Here is a 20,151-nt window from a genome sequence, read left to right as displayed (position 1 = left end):
GAGCCCTCGATTTACCGAAGAAGAAGGAAGAAGCCGTACCGCTACTGATCGGATTCAGTTGCTCGTCGTGCGCCGCTGTGGGCCATCTATGTCAAGCGCATCACCCTCGTTCCAAACAAAATACAGCTCGTGAGCCTCATCCGTGTTGAACACCCAAATAGCTCAGCATTACTCAATCATCACGACAAAACGGTTCTTTTCAGGACCACCATAAATTATTGTTGTTAAAGAGTTAATTTTTTTCGAACGTTCGCTCGCCTTGCTGCCAGCCACATCACCCCCAAGCTCTTTGATAATGTACCCAGCAACCAAACGTTTGTGATCAAATGCGTAACAGTTTTGAAGTGGTACATAAATATTCTCACAATGACCGAATACCACAGAAATTATGGTAGGGTTTTCTCCAGGACGCTAGAAAGAATAAAAAAAAATCTCGAATTTATATGATTGATCGCGAATACCTCGCGATTGGATTATTTTAGCAAGAAATTCCTCCAATCAATTTTCGATTTGTTTTATTATCTGTAGAAAAACCAAAAATTCCGTGCGTTTTGTGCACGAAAATGCGCAATTTTATCATCAGAAAACGAGGCGTTTGCGTGATGGGAAAAAAGTGGTTTCCCTAACACAGTCGCCGAATATTGATACCGAGCACGTCAAATCTGCGGTCTTACTTTTTCGACCGATTAACTTCTGAAAAAAAAAAATGCAGGAACTCTACAGATGTTCCAAGGTTAAATACCAAAAAACTTCAAAGAAATTGTGGGCCCATGAACATCGGGAAACTTGCGGTAACTTTAATGATGTGCCAAGAACTTTGAGTAAATTTAGAAAAAAAAAACTACAAGAGACAGCCCTATGGAGTTGTATGTAAGGGTGACGTAGGACTACGTGCACACTTAGAAATACTTAATCTTACACGTGACGGAATCCATTTTTGACATAAAGGGTGAGACGTAAACAAACATGTCGTGTAAAACTAAGTGCTTCGAGACTTAAAAAGTTCGAAAGTACGTTTGATTGAGCTGAATTTCGCGTCTATTATGACTCAGTTTTATGTCAAAATTGACGCTCGTATATGTCAGTTTCAGAGCACCTAAATTTACATCAATTTTTCTATGTGTGTGGTCTTATATAATAAATCTTATTTGTTAACTGCAGCAGGAGCTTGTGTTTTGTGTAGAAATAGGAATTTGAGCGGGGTTCTCTCTGTTTATACTCTTTAGTATGACGCGCTTGACATAGATGGCCCACAGCAACTCACGAAGAGCTACTGATTCCGATCAATAGCGGTGCGGCTTCATCCTCCTTCTATGGATGCTCATGTGGGCAGCAGCTCGCCGCTTGCTGGCAGTTTTTCGTTGTGTACTGGAGAACACCATCACTCACCACGCGGTGATTGAATAAATACCGTTTGGTGAGACCGGATGGATTTCAACTTTGAAATCTGCGTTAGGGAATTCGCTTTTCGCTGGCAATTGGTGATAATTTAAAGTAATAAAGCAACAGTTGCACATTTCTGCAATTTTCGAAACATTTTAAAAAAAAGTCTTAAGTGTTACAGACGCGTAGAAATATATCTGATCGATTTGAGATGAAATTATTGAAATTGGTCCAAGGGCAGCTGAGTTATGACCGTTCAAAATCTTTCATAATTTTGTTACATGTTCCATTTTCGGTTTTCACAAAGTGTACCCCCATATAGAAATCACAGACGTAATCCTGTGTGTGTATGTGTGTATTCAATCCAACGCCCACTGGCCGGCAGTGTTATTATGGAAGAACTCTCTCTACAATGTCGCATTTATGGTCATTGTAGACAGCTTTAGTCCGGGAGTTAGAAGGTGATAGCTCTATTGCAGATCCAGCAACCCATTTCAGAATGTCTGGAGAGTCACGCCCATTCCGAGGTTACTTTCACTTACAATAAGCCCCGCATGTATGCATCACCGTTATCAAATGGATAGTGGTATTATTATTATTTATCTTTATTGGGAGGCTTTCAGCCTTGGGCTGGTTCGCCTCCAATCATGGATATTGGTATTACATTCACGCTTCCAGGTTCGAAAATATATTTTTTCAAACCTGGCATGTATTTAGTTTAATTTTGATATATTTTTTTTAATAATTGGAAAGCTCTCACCATATTCTGCTCTTTCGCCGTCGTTGATTACTTCTTTTGGAATCCCTTGGACTTTTTCTCTAACGCTTCGTATTTCATTCCGTGCTTCACCGGCAATTTCCTTCCGTAGATCGTCCTTGGTTGGTTCTAATATGATTCCGCCTTTTTTGGTCGGTTTCATTGAATTGAATTGAATTGCCATGGTGATCTGGGACGAGGCTTACGTCCAAAGTCGCTGTTCCACCGAGCGCTCCGTGTGGGAAAAGAGAATGGAAGAAATACGAAAGGGATCAGTTTCAAGAAGTGACAGTTTCATCAGATTCCCCAACTAACCATAGTCAAGCAAAGTAAGAATATACAAGCTACATTGCGACTATACGGTTACTTGGGTACTCATATGGCCGTCAGAATGGTTCATCGGTTGCGAAGTGAAATATTTCTGAAAGTGATGCGTTATATTTCTCAATGTTTTGATTTTATCCTAACGTTACCTCCATGTTATTTCACAAACAAGCAGACACAACACATTGAACACTTATCATTGTAAACCCTACCACCATCTGTTGTATATACATTCATGGGCAATACGCTCAACAGATGGTTGTAGTTGTAAACGTCAAACGCTAGGGAATTGATTATGTTCACCACAAGTGGCGGTACTACCAACTAAGAAACATTTAAATTGACCGTTAAAATGATTTCTATGAAGGTTTTAAGAGTGTTATGTCTGCTCGTCTGTGATCATACCTTCACTATCGCAACTTCGGGTAATGTGCGAAAGTATTTGCATTTTTCTCAGGCACTTTTGATCTAACTGCAATTACTCTCTCATACTCGAAATGTGCCACGACCAAATTGGCACAACGACGCCCTATACGCTCTCTGACCGAAGCGCAGGGAGAAATCACAGACGTAGTCCTACGTCAAAAATAATATGGTAGTTCATCACGGAGAAAAATGCTGTAGAAAATTACCCTTTGGTGTTTTTATCTTGAAAATTTGGGTAGAAGTAGTTTAGAGTGTATTTTTTACACTGTATTTTTATCGCTGTCAGTTTTTCGAAAGTTGGAAAAAACGGCGTCACCCGAAAAGCAACGTCGCGAATTGATTTTGCGCCAGCACCTGGAAAATACTCAACTCTCTCATCGGGACATCGGAAAACAACTCGGAATCGTGCAGTCAACGGTGAGTCGTGTGATTAATCGTTACTACGAAACTCTGAGCATCGAACGCATGGAGAAATGCGGTCAGAATGGATGTTCTATTAGTGATCAGGATCACAAGCGTGTCGTGAAAGTGTTTAAGCGGAATCCCAATGCTTCGGTCAGGGATGTGATCAAAAGGTTGAATCTGTCCAAGTCTTTCGTTCAGAGATCCACGGACCGGGAGGGACTGCATACGTACAAAGTGCAGAAGGCTCCAAATCGTGACGAACGGCTAAAAACGGTGGGAAAGTCACGGGCCCGGAAACTGTACAACTAGATGCTGAGGAAGCCTTATTGTATCATCATGGATGATGAGTCTTATGTCAAGACGGACTTCCGGCAGCTTCCGGGGCTACTGTTTTTCACCGCCCAGCACAAGTTTGATGTTCCGGAGGAAGTAAGGAAGCAGAAACTTTCAAAGTTTGCCAAGAAATAGATGATTTGGCAAGCGATCTGCTCATGTGACTACCGGGACTGTAAACGGGGATATCTACCTCAAGGAGTGTTTACAGAAGCGTCTGCTTCCTCTGTTGAAGCAACACGAGGGTTCTGCGTTCTTCTGGCCGGATCTAGCATCGTGCCACTATTCAAATGTTGTCCTGGAGTGGTACGAAGCCAACGGGGTCACTTTGGAACCCAAGGACATGATGATGATGATGGTGATGGTCCCACCTCTTACCCCTACAAAGGTTTGAGCTGGATGACCCCCCCCCCCCCCCCCAACGCACTGGAACTAAGGCCCATCGAAAGTATTGGGCTATTATGAAGCAGGCACTACGGAAGCATGGGATCCTTCAAGAAGTTCTGAGAATTTCATGGAAATTCCAACAATTGGACGTCCAGAACTACGGGAAGTTTTAAGATTATTTGGGTAAGTTACGGTAGCTTCAGGGCAGTTCCAGGGCTGTTACAACAGGCGAGATTTCGTGGATTTCGCGATTTTCGGAATCGGGTTCGCGGAAACATTAAATGATGTCGCGAAAATCGCAAAGGGACTGATGTGCTGTCACAAAAGTTGTAACCTTTCCGTCCCGAATTATTTTGCTGTCATCAATTTTGTTGTTCATTTGGCTCTCAATTTTTTAACCGGTTCAAACCAAACACGCTGCAAATAATCGAGAAATGATCTCAATTCTATAAGTCACACCGGATTTACACGGAAATTGCCTGAGGTCTGTCCAATGTGAGACATTTTACTTTTTTTTACAATATTAACATACCATTTTTCGTTGTCAAATGATAAACGAATCGTAATTGCCATGTATACCGGATATTCAAGGTTCTCCAAATCGTCCTGGAGTTCAGTTGATTTGTTCTACTATATCAACCAAGACTCCAATAATGTCTGTAGTATCGAAATATGTCCAAACAGATTTAAAGAGTCTATGTGGATTGTACCTGACCTATTGCTACGTATACAAGATGTTCTAAAATCATTTTGGAGATCAGATTATTTTTCTACTAGGTCACTTAAGACTAATTCAATATCTGTAGTATCGAAATATGCCCAAACAAATTTGCAGTGTCTATGTGGATCATGCCAACCTATTTCCGTGAATGCCAGATGTTCTAGGCTTTCCAAATCGATATTTCGAGACTACATATATTATCCTATTCTTTGTTGATCTAGTAACACAAATCATCTGAACTGCTGGACGATTTGGAGAACCTAGATCATCTGGTATTCGTGGAAATAATTAAACATTATCCATATAGACACTATGAATCTGTTTGGACATATTTCGGTACTACAGACATTGTCCCAATCTCGGTTGATCTAGTAGATCAAATTATCTGAACTCCAGGACGATTTGAAGATCCTTGAACATCTGGATTACTCGAAAATAGATCATACATGATCTACATAGACACTTTGAATCTGATTGGACATTTTTCGATACTACAGACATTATTGCAGTCTTGGTTGATCTAGTAGAACAAATCAACTGATGTACTGGACGATCAACAATGTTATTTTTTTTAAATTTCAAAGGTTATAAGCGATACTCATTTAGCTCAGTCGGTAAAGGCGCAGCTACAAAGCAAGTCCATGCTGGAGGCGACTGAGTGCGGTTCCCGTCCAGTCTATTAATTTTTCGAGTTGGAATTTCTCTACTTTCTTGGGCGTAGGATGGTACAGGCATAGAAAGCTCTCAATTAAAATGTGAAAGTACTTCAAAGAACACTAAGTTGATAGCAGGCAAAAATCTAATATGCTATAGCAATACGCTTGAAATGCCATGTAGTAGTATACAAATGCTATTTTTAGGCAATGAAAACAGTTTTTTTTTGTCGTGGATTAGTATTTGAAGTCGCGGATTTTTTTTTGAGAAAACGCGGATTTCAGTGAAGATCCAAGAGCTTCAGGGCAGTTCCATTAACTTCTAGCAAACTTTACCGAAGATGCCAAAACTTCAGTTAAGATCTTGAGGGACATTATGTAACTTTGGGCAGAATTTAGAACTCATGATTATCAGGGAACTGTTAAGAACTTAAGAAAGGTATCGGAAACCTCACATAAGTTTCGAATAACTCACAAAAATATTAGGATAAAGTTCCGAGGAATGAATGGAAATACCAAGAATTTCGGGGAAGTTTCAATATCAGGGTGGCTTAGTGGACATCAGGGAAGATCAGAGAACGGCAGAGAAGTTCTATTAACTTCAAGGAAGTTGTAGGATCTTTACAGAAGCTCTGGCACGCTCCGGGTATTTCCGAAAACTTCCGAGGTCTTCAGGGAAGCCCAGTGAACTTTAGACAATTTTACAGACTTTTAGACAGTTCAATTATTTTCAGGTATGTTTTTTGTGTATCGCGGAAGATCTGAGAACTTTTCACTTGAAATCCTATATATGAGTGCTCATTGCAAGCCAGCCTATATTACATGATATAAGCCATAGTCTGTCCGGGGTATTAGAGCAGTTCCGATAATTAATTGCTGCAACTTTCGAGAAATGTTCAAGAATTTCAGAAAATTTCCCAAATTTTCTGGAAAATTTCGGGATTTTCAGGGAAGTTCCACGAAAGAAACATTTTTGGAAAGTAAGATAATTTATTGGAAATTTAGGGGACTTCATGAAGGACACCACTACTTAATTGCAGTAAGCATGCGCTCAAAACTCTCCATGGTGCATAACACCCGCCGAAGTCGAAAGCCGCGACCAAACATTGAGCAATTACGGGACGCCGGCCTGGCCTAGGGGCCTCCCTTAGCTCAGTCGGTAAAGGTGCAGCTACAAAGCAAGACCATGCTGGAGGTGGCTGGGTTCAATTCCCGGTCCGGTCTAGGAATTTTTCGGGTTGGAAAATTTCTCGACTGCCCTGGGCATAGAAGTATGATTGGACTTGCCACACAATTATACCAATGTAAAAATGGTACAGGCATCGAAAGCTCTCAATTAATAACTGTGGAAGTGCATCTAGAACACTAAGTTGAGAGCACGCAATAAGCTAATATGCGATGTGCAATAAGTTTGAAATGCGAAGAAGAAGAAGAAGAAGAAGAAGAAGGGACGCCGGAGTTGCCCAGGATTCCACGCAGCAGCTGGAAGCGGCGCTGCTTTTGAAAATGGCTGAAGGGACATCCGTTCCGCCATAGGTAGTACTGCTGCAGCGGCACTAGGTACTGCGATCCCGAACCGAAGAAATGACTGGTTTGACGGCGAATGCAAACTGTTAGTACAGGAGAAGAATGCTACACGGCCGAGGTTGAATGTGGAGCGATACAGACAAGCACGGATCGTTTTCAACATCCGCGGGGATATCAAATTGTTTGCTCAACTAAATTTCACCAGAAGAGGGATCAAGAGATTACCCTTTTCTTTTGCGTTTAGGCGCCATGGCGGCAGACGAAAGTTTCTTCAAATCGGCTCCTAAGCATATTACTATAAGAATTCGATAGATCCAAGAGGAATTTTCCAAATCGATAAAAAAGCAGGATTACCCCGGGTAGGGTCCAAACAACGATCGAAGAGGAATAAGAATCGAACAAAGTAGAAAACGTGCAGGTAATGTTTTGCACTGAGAAGTGCTGTTTAAATTCGTTGCAGCTTTATGTAGCAGTTAAACTTTCTTAAGCAAAAATCAAATGTGCGGATCGACAAGAGAGCACGATGCGGAAATTTCCGTTCTCACATGGATAAATTGGACACTCCATCTCTTGAAGTTTTTCCTGGTCAGAATTTTCGAGAGATCATTTGTCACAATATTAGAGTAGAGAGCGTATGCACACTACAAAAGATCGGTCGAGTGTGATAATTCCTAACTCTAGTGTAGTGAACTTCTCATCTCTTTCTCACTTTGGGTTCAAATCAGAAAGTTGCACAAAATACATCCATACACTGCAACTGGAAGTTCAGTAGATTTATAAACTACCTACTTGCCAAAAAATCTAATCCTAAAATGTATTTGTGAATTCAAAATTTAGAGCTCATTCTTTTTATTTTCATGGCGAATATTACCAATTCAGTGTGATAAATTTTTTGCTATATCACCTTATCAATTGACCGACCCCACACACGCCACTTAGTGCCTGGAGAAGCCGAGTGTCATAAACTCGTTAAGGCAAGGCCGTAAATCTGCCTACGACGAATGCGCATTAGGTTGTAGGTGTAATGCGACTTTGTTGTGTTGTTGTCGCGTTCTCGTTCTCAATCTCAAACGAACAAAGATCAGTTTTGAAACCCCACGATGGAGTCGCGCCTCGTTTGGCTAACAGCCGTTTGATACATTTTTATAGCAGCACCAGCAGTTTTAAATCATTCAATTACACATAACCTAACATGCATGCTCTAAGGAATCCCGCCGCAATCAATTATCTACTAACACCCTTAAAAGTGAAGGTATTTCGCTCGGTCACGCGAGCGTGATGCTCCAAAGGCGATTGCATGCAAACAGCACCAGATAGCTCCAAATGACATTAGCGAAACAGAAAGTTAAAACAGAACCGACACACATTGCATTGTTGGTGGTGAATAATTCAGCGGAGCATGCTATGTGTATTACGCAATCAAAATTCTTGCCGGATAAAATCCAGTAAATTATCATCATCCGATTACTCATCCGCTGACGGATAAGAGCAAAACCAGTTTATCAGTTTGGCTGGCTGTATCAACTTCCATCGTAGAAATTGAGACATTTAGTTGCTTTTTGTACTTAATCCGCTTCTCTCCTTTTATCGACACGCTTGACTAATTGATTCGGCATACCAATTAGTAGCGAGAAAACAAAGTGGAAGCCGCAGCATGGTTGGTAACTTTCGCATCCTTTGCTGCAGTTTGATCGTACTGTTACCCCGAATCATTAAAAAACCAGCCTGCTAGGAGTCTTGTTCTCACCCACACCGCGCCGTGGATCGATCATAAAGATTTCTTTTATTGATCAAACCTCTCGAAACTCCATCTCTTACCGGGCCGCGGCTGCGATCGATTTGCTTTTGCTTACCAGCGGATTCAGAGCAGTCGTATTGGAGTTTGTTATAACAGAGCGCGCGATTCGATGAATGAAGGAAAAGTGATCAACGCGTCTCGATATCTTTCCTATTCCATAACGAGCGACGAACCGCGACCGCGAAACAGTCCAACGGCGGATAGTGTGTTGTTTCGCCTGTTTGTTTCTTCACTCTTGCCTATAGGCCTAAAAAACTTGGCCTCTTGCGGCCATCTTGGAAAAAAGCTTGATGATGCAGATTAAAAAAATTGTGCACGGTGAGGTTGGGATTGAAATTTTTCTTTAATAAATTAAAAAAAAACTCAAGGCCTACTCAACAGATGTTATAATATTAAATATTCGAAATTTATAACCCGTTCACATTACTGACTATATCACGTAATATAGGCTGTCTTGCAATGAGCACTCATACATAGGATTTCCAGTGAAAACTACATGTATGAGTGCTCATTGCAAGACAGCGTATATCACGTGATATAGTCAGTAATGTGAACGGGGTATTAAAAAAATGTTGATTTCGACTTTTTTATCAAATTAATTTAAATTACTTAATTCAAACAATATAACCGTTTCAAATCTTCTCTCCCATACCTCGGCGTGCAACATTTTGAAATCCGCATTATCAAGCCTTTTTTTATTCGAGATGGTCGCGAGAGGCCAAGTTTTAAATGCCTATAGTTATGTAGGTGAGCGTCCATCGAAACGAACCAATACGAACGACGAGGATATGATGCTGACTACTATAGGTGCTGATGCACTGGGACGGAGCTGCTGTTTTACATTTGCATGGTTAATAATTTCGGTTTCGTTCGTTCTGTTGAGCATGCGGGCGCTTGGAAGCGTGTGGCGTCGACGTATGTGCGATGCGGAATGCCGAAAAAGCAGTCAAGTGATCGTCAGTACCATACGATCGAGCACGTGATGCCAGTTTGGAGGTTTTTTCCTAAGAATTGGAATTAGGATTTGTTGAATCACTCGTGACATGCAACGCGTTTCTAGTCTTCCCTGAGATTTATTCGTTAGGGGATACTGTTTGCGGCTTTCAAGCGTTGTCCTGATTTGCATTCAAAACAATTGTTTTTTATTCCATCGTTGTACATTCAATCGGGAATTTTGTAATATCTTTCGAAGACTTCGATCTTGTCCATTTTAAATAAGTACGCTTAAAACTTAAATTCGATTATTCTTATATGGCACTTTAGTTCTATCCACTTAATGAATAAAAGAGTTTACTTTACTTCCTCCACAAAGAAAGCACTAACTATACTTATACTATAATATACTATACTTTATTTTTTTCGTGCTTTCGATGTGAGACCACTTATATTCAGCAATTCCATAGAAAAAAGTTATAGTGGGTCTCAGAATTTCATGAAAATTGGTATAGTTCTTCCTTATCAAAAAATATTAGACTCGTATTTTTTTATTGCGCCATTAGAGTGACCATTTCCGTGTTAGGGTGGCCCAAAAAATCATTTTTTTTCAAAAATGTCTTTTTTCAAAAATTTATAACTTCTGAACCTCTTGACTGATTTTTACGATTGACGCTTCAAATGAAAGATGTTTTAATGTAGTTTTAAGAAAAATTATGAAACACTCAGAGATATTTGATTTTGTAGGAAAAAAATATGTTACAAATGCTTTTTCTTGATTTTCACTGCGAGGGTCTTCAACAACTTCTTATTTTAGTATTTTTAATTGAAAGATCATTTAATTTTACATAACATATCAAAAAATTAGCGATGTCGGAGAAGCAGTTTTGGAGATACAATTTTTTTAAAATAAAAAATTATTGTTCCGCAATATATGCACCAAACGTGCATGGAAACGATGAAGACGCAAGGTAGTTCACAATGCGTCTCCATCGAGTCACAGCAGCTGTGACTAATGAAATCTATGAGTAACTTACAAGCTGGGTGCAACATTCAGTTCAGCCTGGAGGCTGTCCATAAACCACGTAGACCAATTTTTAAACATTGAAGATCCTACCTCCCCCCGCGTATACTTTACTAAAATTTTAAAATATTTTTACCGAGCGTATACTGTGGCTGGACTCCCCTCCCCCATTGAACTCTTCGTGGCTTTAAAACAGGCTCCAGTTTGACATTATTAATTTTGGTATCAACATTCTGGGAGAAGTACTTAAATGCTACAAATAATGACGAGGTCGAAGAAAAATAAGTAAAACATGAAGCATTTATTTTCTTTAATTACAATTTCACACATTTTTCTTCCATTGAAAATGAATACCGTTTGACAATAATATACTTTTCGTTTTGAGGCTTAAAACTATGGAATGACTGTGTCCCCGAAATTTGGTTCACATGTATATAACGGTTTTTCAATTTTCTTTCCATTTTATTGTAATCGGATTCCGAAAAAAACTGATAGTGTATTTTTGAATCTGGCTTAGAAATAGCCCATGAGTAAAGTTCTTGGGCCGTTGTTATATGGTGGCCTTGCAAACTCGCTTTCGCAGCGTTTCGTTTTAATACTCCTCCCAAAGCATCACAAGGGCCCTTTCCATGACAAGTTGCGAAAAAATTCCACTCGGCAGCAATGCCAAAATCTTTTTGCATGTTGCATAAATTAAAAGCGGTCATCTTATTTTTATATTGGCTTCCTGATCCATCTGAGAAAAAGTAAATCTGTTGTAAGCTTGGCAATTTACATTTTATGAACGCTAGACAATGCGTAAGAAATAACCGAACTGCGACATGATTATGTTTAGTGAAATCAGCAATTGCAATAACACTAGTAAATTTCAAATCGTTAGATTCTTCGTCTTTAAAATAAATAGCACAAGGGTGAATAGTACATTGGGCGTTCGCCCAATGAAAGCCTTGAACTGCATCCTGCACAACGAAAGAATAATTCTCCGAAAAATCACAGATTATGATGCATTCTGTAGCTTTCAAATTCTTTTGACGTGTTTCATGTAATTTGCCTGTTGCTCAGCTATAAAGTTATGCGGCAATAAATTGAATAATTTTTCTAAAAAAGTATCAATAAATTCCTGTGTGTCCATTTCAACTAAATCCATAATGCATCTCTCTACTTGACGCCATTGTTTGAATTGTATTGATTCAACATGTCCGTTACTAAGAATAGTCATTAGTTCTGTGGCCAAAATTTGCGTTCCTGAACAATTTTTGCAACACTGCAGCCAGCATTGTTCACTTGGATTTTGACAAATTATTTTTTTAAACAAATCGTGATAGGAATCAACACCATCTGGGAGTGATTGTCTGCTTTGTAGTGTTTTAAAAATAAGTTTAACGTTCTGATGATATATACAAACGCATACGGTATGCGTGCCACTTGTCCCTGCCAAAAATGCAGTGTTACTGGCGGTTACTGGCGAACATGGAAAATCCTATTTTAATATCAGGATATGTATTTTTAAAGATGGAGTACGCCTCCTGCAAGTTACACAAGACTAATCTTCTTTGTACGTAGATTTCGCCTTCATCATTTTTAGATATTAAATAATCTCTTTTCCCCGGACAAACACGACTTATATCGTCACTATTGTAAAAATCACGAACAAGCATTATCGTTGGTTCTCCTAATGAAGCTCTGCTTAACCTCTTTACAGGCACCGACATTATTCCTTTCTCTTGCTGCAGTGCTTTTGCTTGGTTGGCCATATGTTGGGAAACATTGAACTCCTTCATAATTTTATATGTAGACCAACTTTTGGGAAGTGTGGTTAAAATCCTGTATCTCTCATTGCTGTCTCTTGTTTCTTTATATTTATCCTTAAGTTGTATAAGGAATTCATTTTCGTCCGACAAAGGTGCGTTGTAGGTGGTAACGATCGATTCAGAACTGGTTGTTTCCACTGATTCTGAAAATAAATATAAAAAATGATTGATTATTAGAAAAAAAAGCATACAAACGATTTATTTTTTTATTATTTACCTTGGCAGGGAAAAGGAACCATTCTGGACGGTCCCGCAACGGAAATTGATTCAATGCTGGTTGCTTCGATGGACTCTGAAAAATGATTGCAAAAAAGAAGAGTTTAAGTTAGTAGTTAGAAGAAAAGAATTGAAATTTGAAGAAGAATCACATGAATTTTCAAATAACGTACCTGCAGCAGCGATTCTGGATGGTCCTGCAACGGCTTCTTCGGTCACGGCATCATTGGGTTCATATAGTTTGTGGTAGCATCGTTGACAAATGAAGGAGCTACTCTCATCTATTTTAATCTTTTTTTCCACTGCATAATCGTACAATTTATTGGTGATTTTTCTGGCACATGAACTCAACATCCAAACATCACACATTGAACACTTACGTTTCATTTTTAGATATTCTTCAATTCAACTGTTCTAGTAGGAAACTTTGATTTCTAACTGATCATTTCTTTCATAACATTCGTTGTTTTATGTGAAGCATTATATCGTACCTACGAGTGAGTGATATACCTACGAGTCTAAGCTGTAACTGATAGGTATATCACCTGTTCGTAAGCAATGACGTCACTTCAAACAGCTGTTTCAGGTAAATAGATGAATATTGCGAACAAATACAAACACCACTAAATATTTCCAAATGTCACTAACACCGCGAAGCCTATTGGGCTGGAGCTTATGTAAAAGTCATTGCCTACGAACGAGTGATATACCTATGAGGTACAGCTTGGACTCTTAGCAACTGATGCAACATGCAAAAAATTTTGGCATTGCTGCCGTGTGGCATTTTTTCGCAACTTGTCATGGAAAAGGCCCTATGGGAGGAGTATTGAGACGAAACGCTTTAAAATTTGAGTATACGAAGGGAAAGGTAGGATCTTCAATGTTTAAAACTTGGTCTACGTGGTTTATGGACGGCCCGCAGGTTGAACTGAATGTTGCACCCAGCTTGTAAGTTACTCATAGATTTCATTAGTCACAGCTGCTGTGACTCGATGGAGGCGCATTGTGAACTACCTTGCGTCTTCATCGTTTCCATGCACGTTTGGTGCATATATTGCGGAACAATAATTTTTTATTTTATCTCCAAAACTGCTTCTCCGACATCGCTAATTTTTTGATATGTTATGTAAAATTAAATGATCTTTCAATTAAAAATACTAAAATATGAAGTTGTTGAAGACCCTCGCAGTGAAAATCAAGAAAAAGCATTTGTAACATATTTTTTTCCTACAAAATCAAATATCTCTGAGTGTTTCATAATTTTTCTTAAAACTACATTAAAACATCTTTCATTTGAAGGGTCAATCGTAAAAATCGGTCAAGAGGTTCAGAAGTTATAAATTTTTGAAAAAAGACATTTTTGAAAAAAAATGATTTTTTGGACCACCCTAACACGGAAATGGTCACCCTAATGGCGCAATAAAAAAATACGAGTCTAATATTTTTTGATAAGGAAGAACTATACCAATTTTCATGAAATTCTGAGACCCACTATAACTTTTTTCTATGGAATTGCTGTATTTATTTATTTTATTGTCGTCAATCTTCGTTTTGTTACAATTATAGTTACAATTGTAAGACATAAATTATTTCTAAAAAATATAAAGGGTGATACGGTCAAAATTTGGTCAAGGGAAAACGCGTGTAAATCGGTGAAATCGTTTATTTAAAAAATCAAATTAAATTTCTTTTTCAAGTTCAATTAGTATAAAATTCAGGAAAAATATTCAGTTAGGCTTCCGCTTTTCCAAATCCGAATTGCCGGGCCTTACGCTTGACCCCTGCCATCAGATTTTGTACAGCCACCTTGTCCACCTTCTTCGCCGCAGAAAGCCAGTTTGCCTTGAACTGCTGCTCGCCCTTAGCAGTTTTTTTGGTCTTCTTTAGGTTCCGCTTGACAATAGCCCAGTATTTCTCAATTGGGCGGAGCTCTGGCGTGTTGGGAGGGTTCTTGTCCTTGGGAACCACCTGCACGTTGTTGGCGGCGTACCACTCCATGGCCTTTTTACCGTAATGGCAAGATGCCAAATCCGGCCAAAACAGTACGGAACAACCGTGTTTCTTCAGGAAAGGCAGCAGACGTTTATTCAAACACTCTTTCACGTCAATTTCTTGGTTGACAGTCCCGGAAGCTATGAAAATGCTGCTTTTTAAGCCACAGGTACAGATGGCTTGCCAAACCAGATATTTCTTTGCGAACTTTGACAGTTTCATGTGCTTGAAAACATCTGCTACCTTTCCCCTTCCTTTTGCCGTATAAAACTCCTGTCCCGGAAGCTGCTTGTAGTCGGCTTTGACGTAGGTTTCGTCGTCCATTACCACGCAGTCAAACTTCGTCAGCATCGTCGTGTACAGCCTCCGGGATCGCGCTTTGGCCGTCGTATTTTGTTTATCATCGCGATTTGGAGTCACTACCTTCTTGTAAGTCGATAGTCCGGCTCGTTTTTTGGCTCGATGCACGGTTGTAGACGATACACCCAGCTTATTTGCGGCATCTCGGAGAGAGAGGTTAGGGTTTCGCTTGAAACTACCGGCAACTCTCTTTGTCGTCTCAGCGGCTTCCGGTTTTCGATTTCCCCCCGATCCAGACTTCCTGGCTGTCGACACTTTAATTACATTTGTAACGGTTGATTTGGCAACTTTTAGCGATTTTGCCAACTTTGCGAGCGAGTAGCTCGGATTTTCGCGATGCGCGAGCAAAATTTTGATACGCTGCTCTTCTTGCTTGGACGGCATTTTGACAACTGAAGAGTGAATTCCAAAATCAAAATAGGAGCAACATTCTACACACACACACCTTCAAAATGAGGGGTGTTCAGGTTTTTTAAATGCAAAATTGAAAGAAATACGTCAAGTTGATATTGAACAAATTTTGACCGTATCACCCTTTAATACACAATTTGACAGTGCTGTTGTCGTTAAATTTGAGCTAAGTAGTCGCAATTTTATTAATTTGACCCAATAACAAGATCAAAATGACACTAACGTGATCAAAATCGTGGTGTCAAGAAACGGGTGTCTGCCACATAAAAAAAACTGGAATATCGGGAATTCACAAGAAATTTTATTTTTCCTGAAAATTCCTGGAATGATGAGATTATAGAATTTTCAAATTCTCTTACTAAGGATATTTTAAAGAATGCAATTAATCATATCGTCCGGCCATCTTCCACAGAGATGGCGCTGTTCCGCTGATAGGAAGTGATAAAAATCCTCATATAGTCGGAATAATTCGCTTTCGATGCATATTCAGGTAAAAAAAAAAAGTGAACGACAACCTAAATCAATTAGTCAGGGACTTTGTCGTTCAGTTCTTCCTCGGTAATTATTGCTCAACAAGCTATAATTAAATAAAAATGATTTTTCCGCATACAGTTTTATCTGCTTTACTACCAGTTCCCCTAGAGCCAAAAAATTCAAATTTGAGAGAGAAAATTTACTCTCACGAGTTCAATCTCTCAACATGCCATGTATTTTGATGACACTCGATTTGTGATTTCCCTTTCACAGATTACAAAATAGAGTATCTGTCACTACAAAACATGTCTGGTACCTCTATATATATACATTTAGATTAACATTCGAAGTCCCTCCTTTTTTACATATTCTGCACAAAAGATACTTTCTGCCCCGCCACATTTATAAATATCGGCGGGAAATTCTGTGAGGGGTAATCTATTTTGTGTGCAGAATGTGTAAAAAAGGGGACTTCGAATATTAATCTAGATGCATATATAGAGGTACCAGACATGTTTTACACTGCAGTGTCCTCTGCGAACAATTAATGGAAAACATATTTGACGTAGTTTCCGATAGATGTCACTGCAAACAACAGCAGTGACATCTGATGGAACATCAATGCAGAACCTTGACACAATGATTAATTCATTTTATAATGCAAACATTTAATTATTTTCATTCAGTCATCAAATAACATTTAAAAAATTAAGATTTTTTTGAAGACGGTTTTTAAATTCTGGATTAAATTAATTAAACTTCAAGAAATTTTCATGAATCCCTGCACCGTTTCAAAAGCTCTTGGAATTTGATTATAATTTCTATAGATCTTCTGGAATGAGTTGACAAAGAAATCTTTAAGAAATACACTGCTTTTAAGATATGAATTCCAGATTTCATGTGAAACTTGCGATAATTTGGAGTAGAATTTCAAGGAAATCGTGGATTAGATTCAAAGTGTATTTTAATGAAACCTCATTGTAATTTCTGAGAATTATTCCATGTTAATTCTGAGCAGAACTCCTGGGAGCCCCAAAGTAAAAATCCAAGGGTATTCTGAGGATAATTTCAAGAAATTTGTGGGGAAAAATGAATTCGGATTACAATTACATCTGAGAATAATTCCAGGAGAACTTCAAAGGAATTCGGAATATAATTCCAAGAGAGTTTGTCAAATATATTGTGAGGAGAAATCTAAGAAATTTGCGAGAGTAGATGTGAGTAAAATTACAAGGGATGGAGTGTATTTCAAAGGGAGTTCTGAAATGAATACAGTCAACTTTCGCTCGTTGGGCTAAACCCGTAGCCAACTTTGCAAAAAGGCTTTCGTTAGTTGTGCTGAGCTGTCAAGCTTATAATGGGTTGAGGAATACACCGATTGTTTATTATCATCACAATCCTTTAGAAACTAAACAAATTGTTCATACATGAGCCCCTCGAAAATGAATCAGCACTGTCAGAAATGACGTCTGACTTCGATTTAGGTTGGCTACAACCCAACTAGCGGGATCCCAACTAAAACGTAGCCCACTTAAACATAGCCCAACGAGCGAAATTTGACTGTATTTTGATGACTACTGAACTACTTGAAGGTTCCCAAAATTTCCATGAAGTTAATTAAACTGTATTTTTCCTCCTTGATTTATTTTCCGTCGATATTGTTTTCCGTACTGAGTAACAATGGTACCGATGCAGGGGGGCCACTTCCACACATGAATCCTACCTATCGACCCATCAACTCTTGGATCGGGGACATCGTGATGGCGCAGAGCAATGGTGACCCGCCGAATGCAGGTGCCGGACAGATGCCACATCCACCGAACATTCAGGATCAGGTGATGCAGATGGTCCAACAGCTGGCCACCACCCAAGTTGCCATCAGGAATCTCTCCCCCGATGAAAGAGTGCTGGACATGGCGGAGTTCGTGTATGACAAGGACAATGGTCGCACGTTCGTCGCATGGAACGGCTTTACTTTCGCGTGATCAGAGATTTTAGGCCTTAAAAATTCCCGACGGTGCCGACTGGGATTGAACCCAGGTCCTTGGAGTGAGAGGCAATCACGCTTATTGCTACACCACCTAATTAAACTGTCTTGAAGATCTTTTGTAGTTTGAGAAACTAGCCTGATGCTCACAATACTTCTCTTCAAAAATTTTAAATTTCTCTACTAAAGTTCCTCAATTTTCAGATGTTTTTCTAGAATTCTAGGAAGCACCTGGTGTTTCAACAATTCTCCAATCTTTTATTTTTTTAATTTATGTGTCATTTCAGCTCAAGTGGGTACACCACCTGTGGCCGATGTCACCGAATTGAGCCAAACTTGGCCAAAACGCTTATTTTGGCATTCTGAACAAACGCCTTTTTTGATTTTGCTCTGAAGTGCCTCGATCCCTCTCGGCTACAACCCTGGAGATATTAAAAAAAAATCATCTTTCAGAAGAGATTACTCCACAACCAAATAAGCTATTCGTGATCTTAGAACGTCAATTTGAAGGTTTTTTAATGTAGATTCTTATAAGTGTACCCATATTTTGTTTTTGTTTTAGTAACTACAGTAAACAGGCTGATTACCGGCAGGTGTCCAAATTATCAAAAAATGGCCTATTTTCACCATAGGCGGGATTTTTTATTTCATAATATTTTGTGCTCAAATTTTAACCACACTTTGAAAAACTCTTCTACTTGATGCGTTTCCAAGGGAAAATTATTTGGACAAATAGTTTTTGAGATATGACCAGATGAGTGAGTGGTAGTTTTGAGCTTTTCTGGTGGAAAAGGAGCCCAAAATCCCGCCCATTCAAAGATCCATAGGCAATTTTTTGACAATTTTAATACCTGCCAGTAATCAGTCTTTTTTACTGTAGTTACTATAACAAAGGCAAAATGTGGGTACACTTATGAGAATCTACACAAAAAAACTTTCAAATTGACGTTGGTTGTGGAGTAATCTCTTCTGAAAGTTGAAATTTTTAAAAATCTTGAAAATCCAGGGTTGTAGTCCAGAAGGATCTATTCACTTTAAAGTAAAATTTAAAAAAGACGTTTGTTCAGAATGTCATAATAAACGTTTTGGCCAAGTTTGGCTCAAAGCGGTGACATCGACCACAACTTTTTAAAATCTGTACCCACTCGAGCTGGAATGACCCTTATGTTATTTTTCTAAAGTTTATGGAACTGCCCTAAGGTTCTTTGTTCTTTCCTGAAATTTTAGAAACTTCTCTAACGTTTTTGCAGTTCTCGTGAAGCTTGTTGTACTACCATGCATTTAATTAAACTGTCCTAAAAATGTCTATGCTTCCGTGAAGTTCACTGAACTTATGTGAAGTTGTATGAAAATCGTTTTTTTTTCTGAAAATTTGGGAATTTCCCAAAATATTCTAATATTCTGAAACTCGTGGAACTTTCCTGGAGTTCCAAAATTTTTGGAGTTTATTTTCCTAGCGTGCATGAAATATTCGTGGAGTTCTCAGATCTTCCCTAAACTTCCATCGACTTTGAAGTTCTCGGAGCTTTTCTGAAGATGTTTGGCTTTCTGTGATGCTTTTGAAGTTTTTCTAAAATTTCTTCTTCTCGAAAACTTCTGAAACTTTTTTATGTTCTCTAAAATTTTCTGGAATCGAATTTAGGGGAAATGTTGGCTTCGGCAATACCTTAACCTATTATCGTCAGGGGGTAAACAAAGTCCTAGAGCACTCAAATTTGGCCAATGGATGCTCTCAAACTCAATGTATCCACATACCTAAATTGAGCTCTCAAGGACGTTGTTCACCCCCTGACGATAATAGGGTAAGGTTTTGCCGAAGCAAACATTTCTCCTAAATAATTAACATAGATCTAAGATTTTCAAAGAAGTTCTCATATCGATCACCATGTTCCACTCGCCTTCTGGCGTAGCTAATGGGGGTGCCAATGGGCCAGGCCCCCTCCAGAATTATCTAATCCCCCCACCCAGAATTTGTGGTGTTATTTTTTTTTACTCGCCGGTATTTTGTCAAGCTAGGCAAGTTCGATGTTACTATTTAACAGCGATTAATAAAATTGGACCACAAACAACGATTTTTTTAAAGTCCTTTAAGTTGACTACTTTTCTTATGTTCTGAACTAGAAGAAACAGTTTTGAGAAGTTATATAATATCGATATTTAATCGATGGCATAATAAGACGTCTTCAGGCTCTACAAATTGGCAATGAGCCCAGGGTATTTTTTTCAACT

The 20,151-nt window shown here is 38.9% G+C and overlaps 2 protein-coding genes across 2 annotated transcripts in view; one reads left to right on the top strand and one right to left on the bottom strand.

Moving 5' to 3' along the window:
• LOC135705525 (uncharacterized) overlaps window positions 1-20,151 on the top strand; it is a 71,069-nt gene that overhangs the window by 31,186 nt on the left and 19,732 nt on the right. The window lies entirely within an intron of this gene.
• Window positions 11,819-13,140, bottom strand: LOC135705579 (uncharacterized; the record flags this gene model as incomplete). The annotated part of the gene is given in 2 exon segments (XM_065227352.1): window positions 11,819-12,109; window positions 12,111-13,140. Coding segments are annotated over 2 exon segments (852 nt in total), but the record flags the coding sequence as incomplete, so codon positions are not given.

The sequence above is a fragment of the Ochlerotatus camptorhynchus genome, unplaced genomic scaffold (genome assembly GCF_037179485.1).
Source record: "Ochlerotatus camptorhynchus isolate MF236.1 unplaced genomic scaffold, CSIRO-AGI_Acam_v1.1 ptg000268l, whole genome shotgun sequence".
Lineage (NCBI taxonomy): Eukaryota > Metazoa > Arthropoda > Insecta > Diptera > Culicidae > Ochlerotatus > Ochlerotatus camptorhynchus.
The sequence above is the reverse complement of the archived record's forward strand: the minus strand, read 5'-3'. Positions and strand labels throughout refer to the sequence as shown.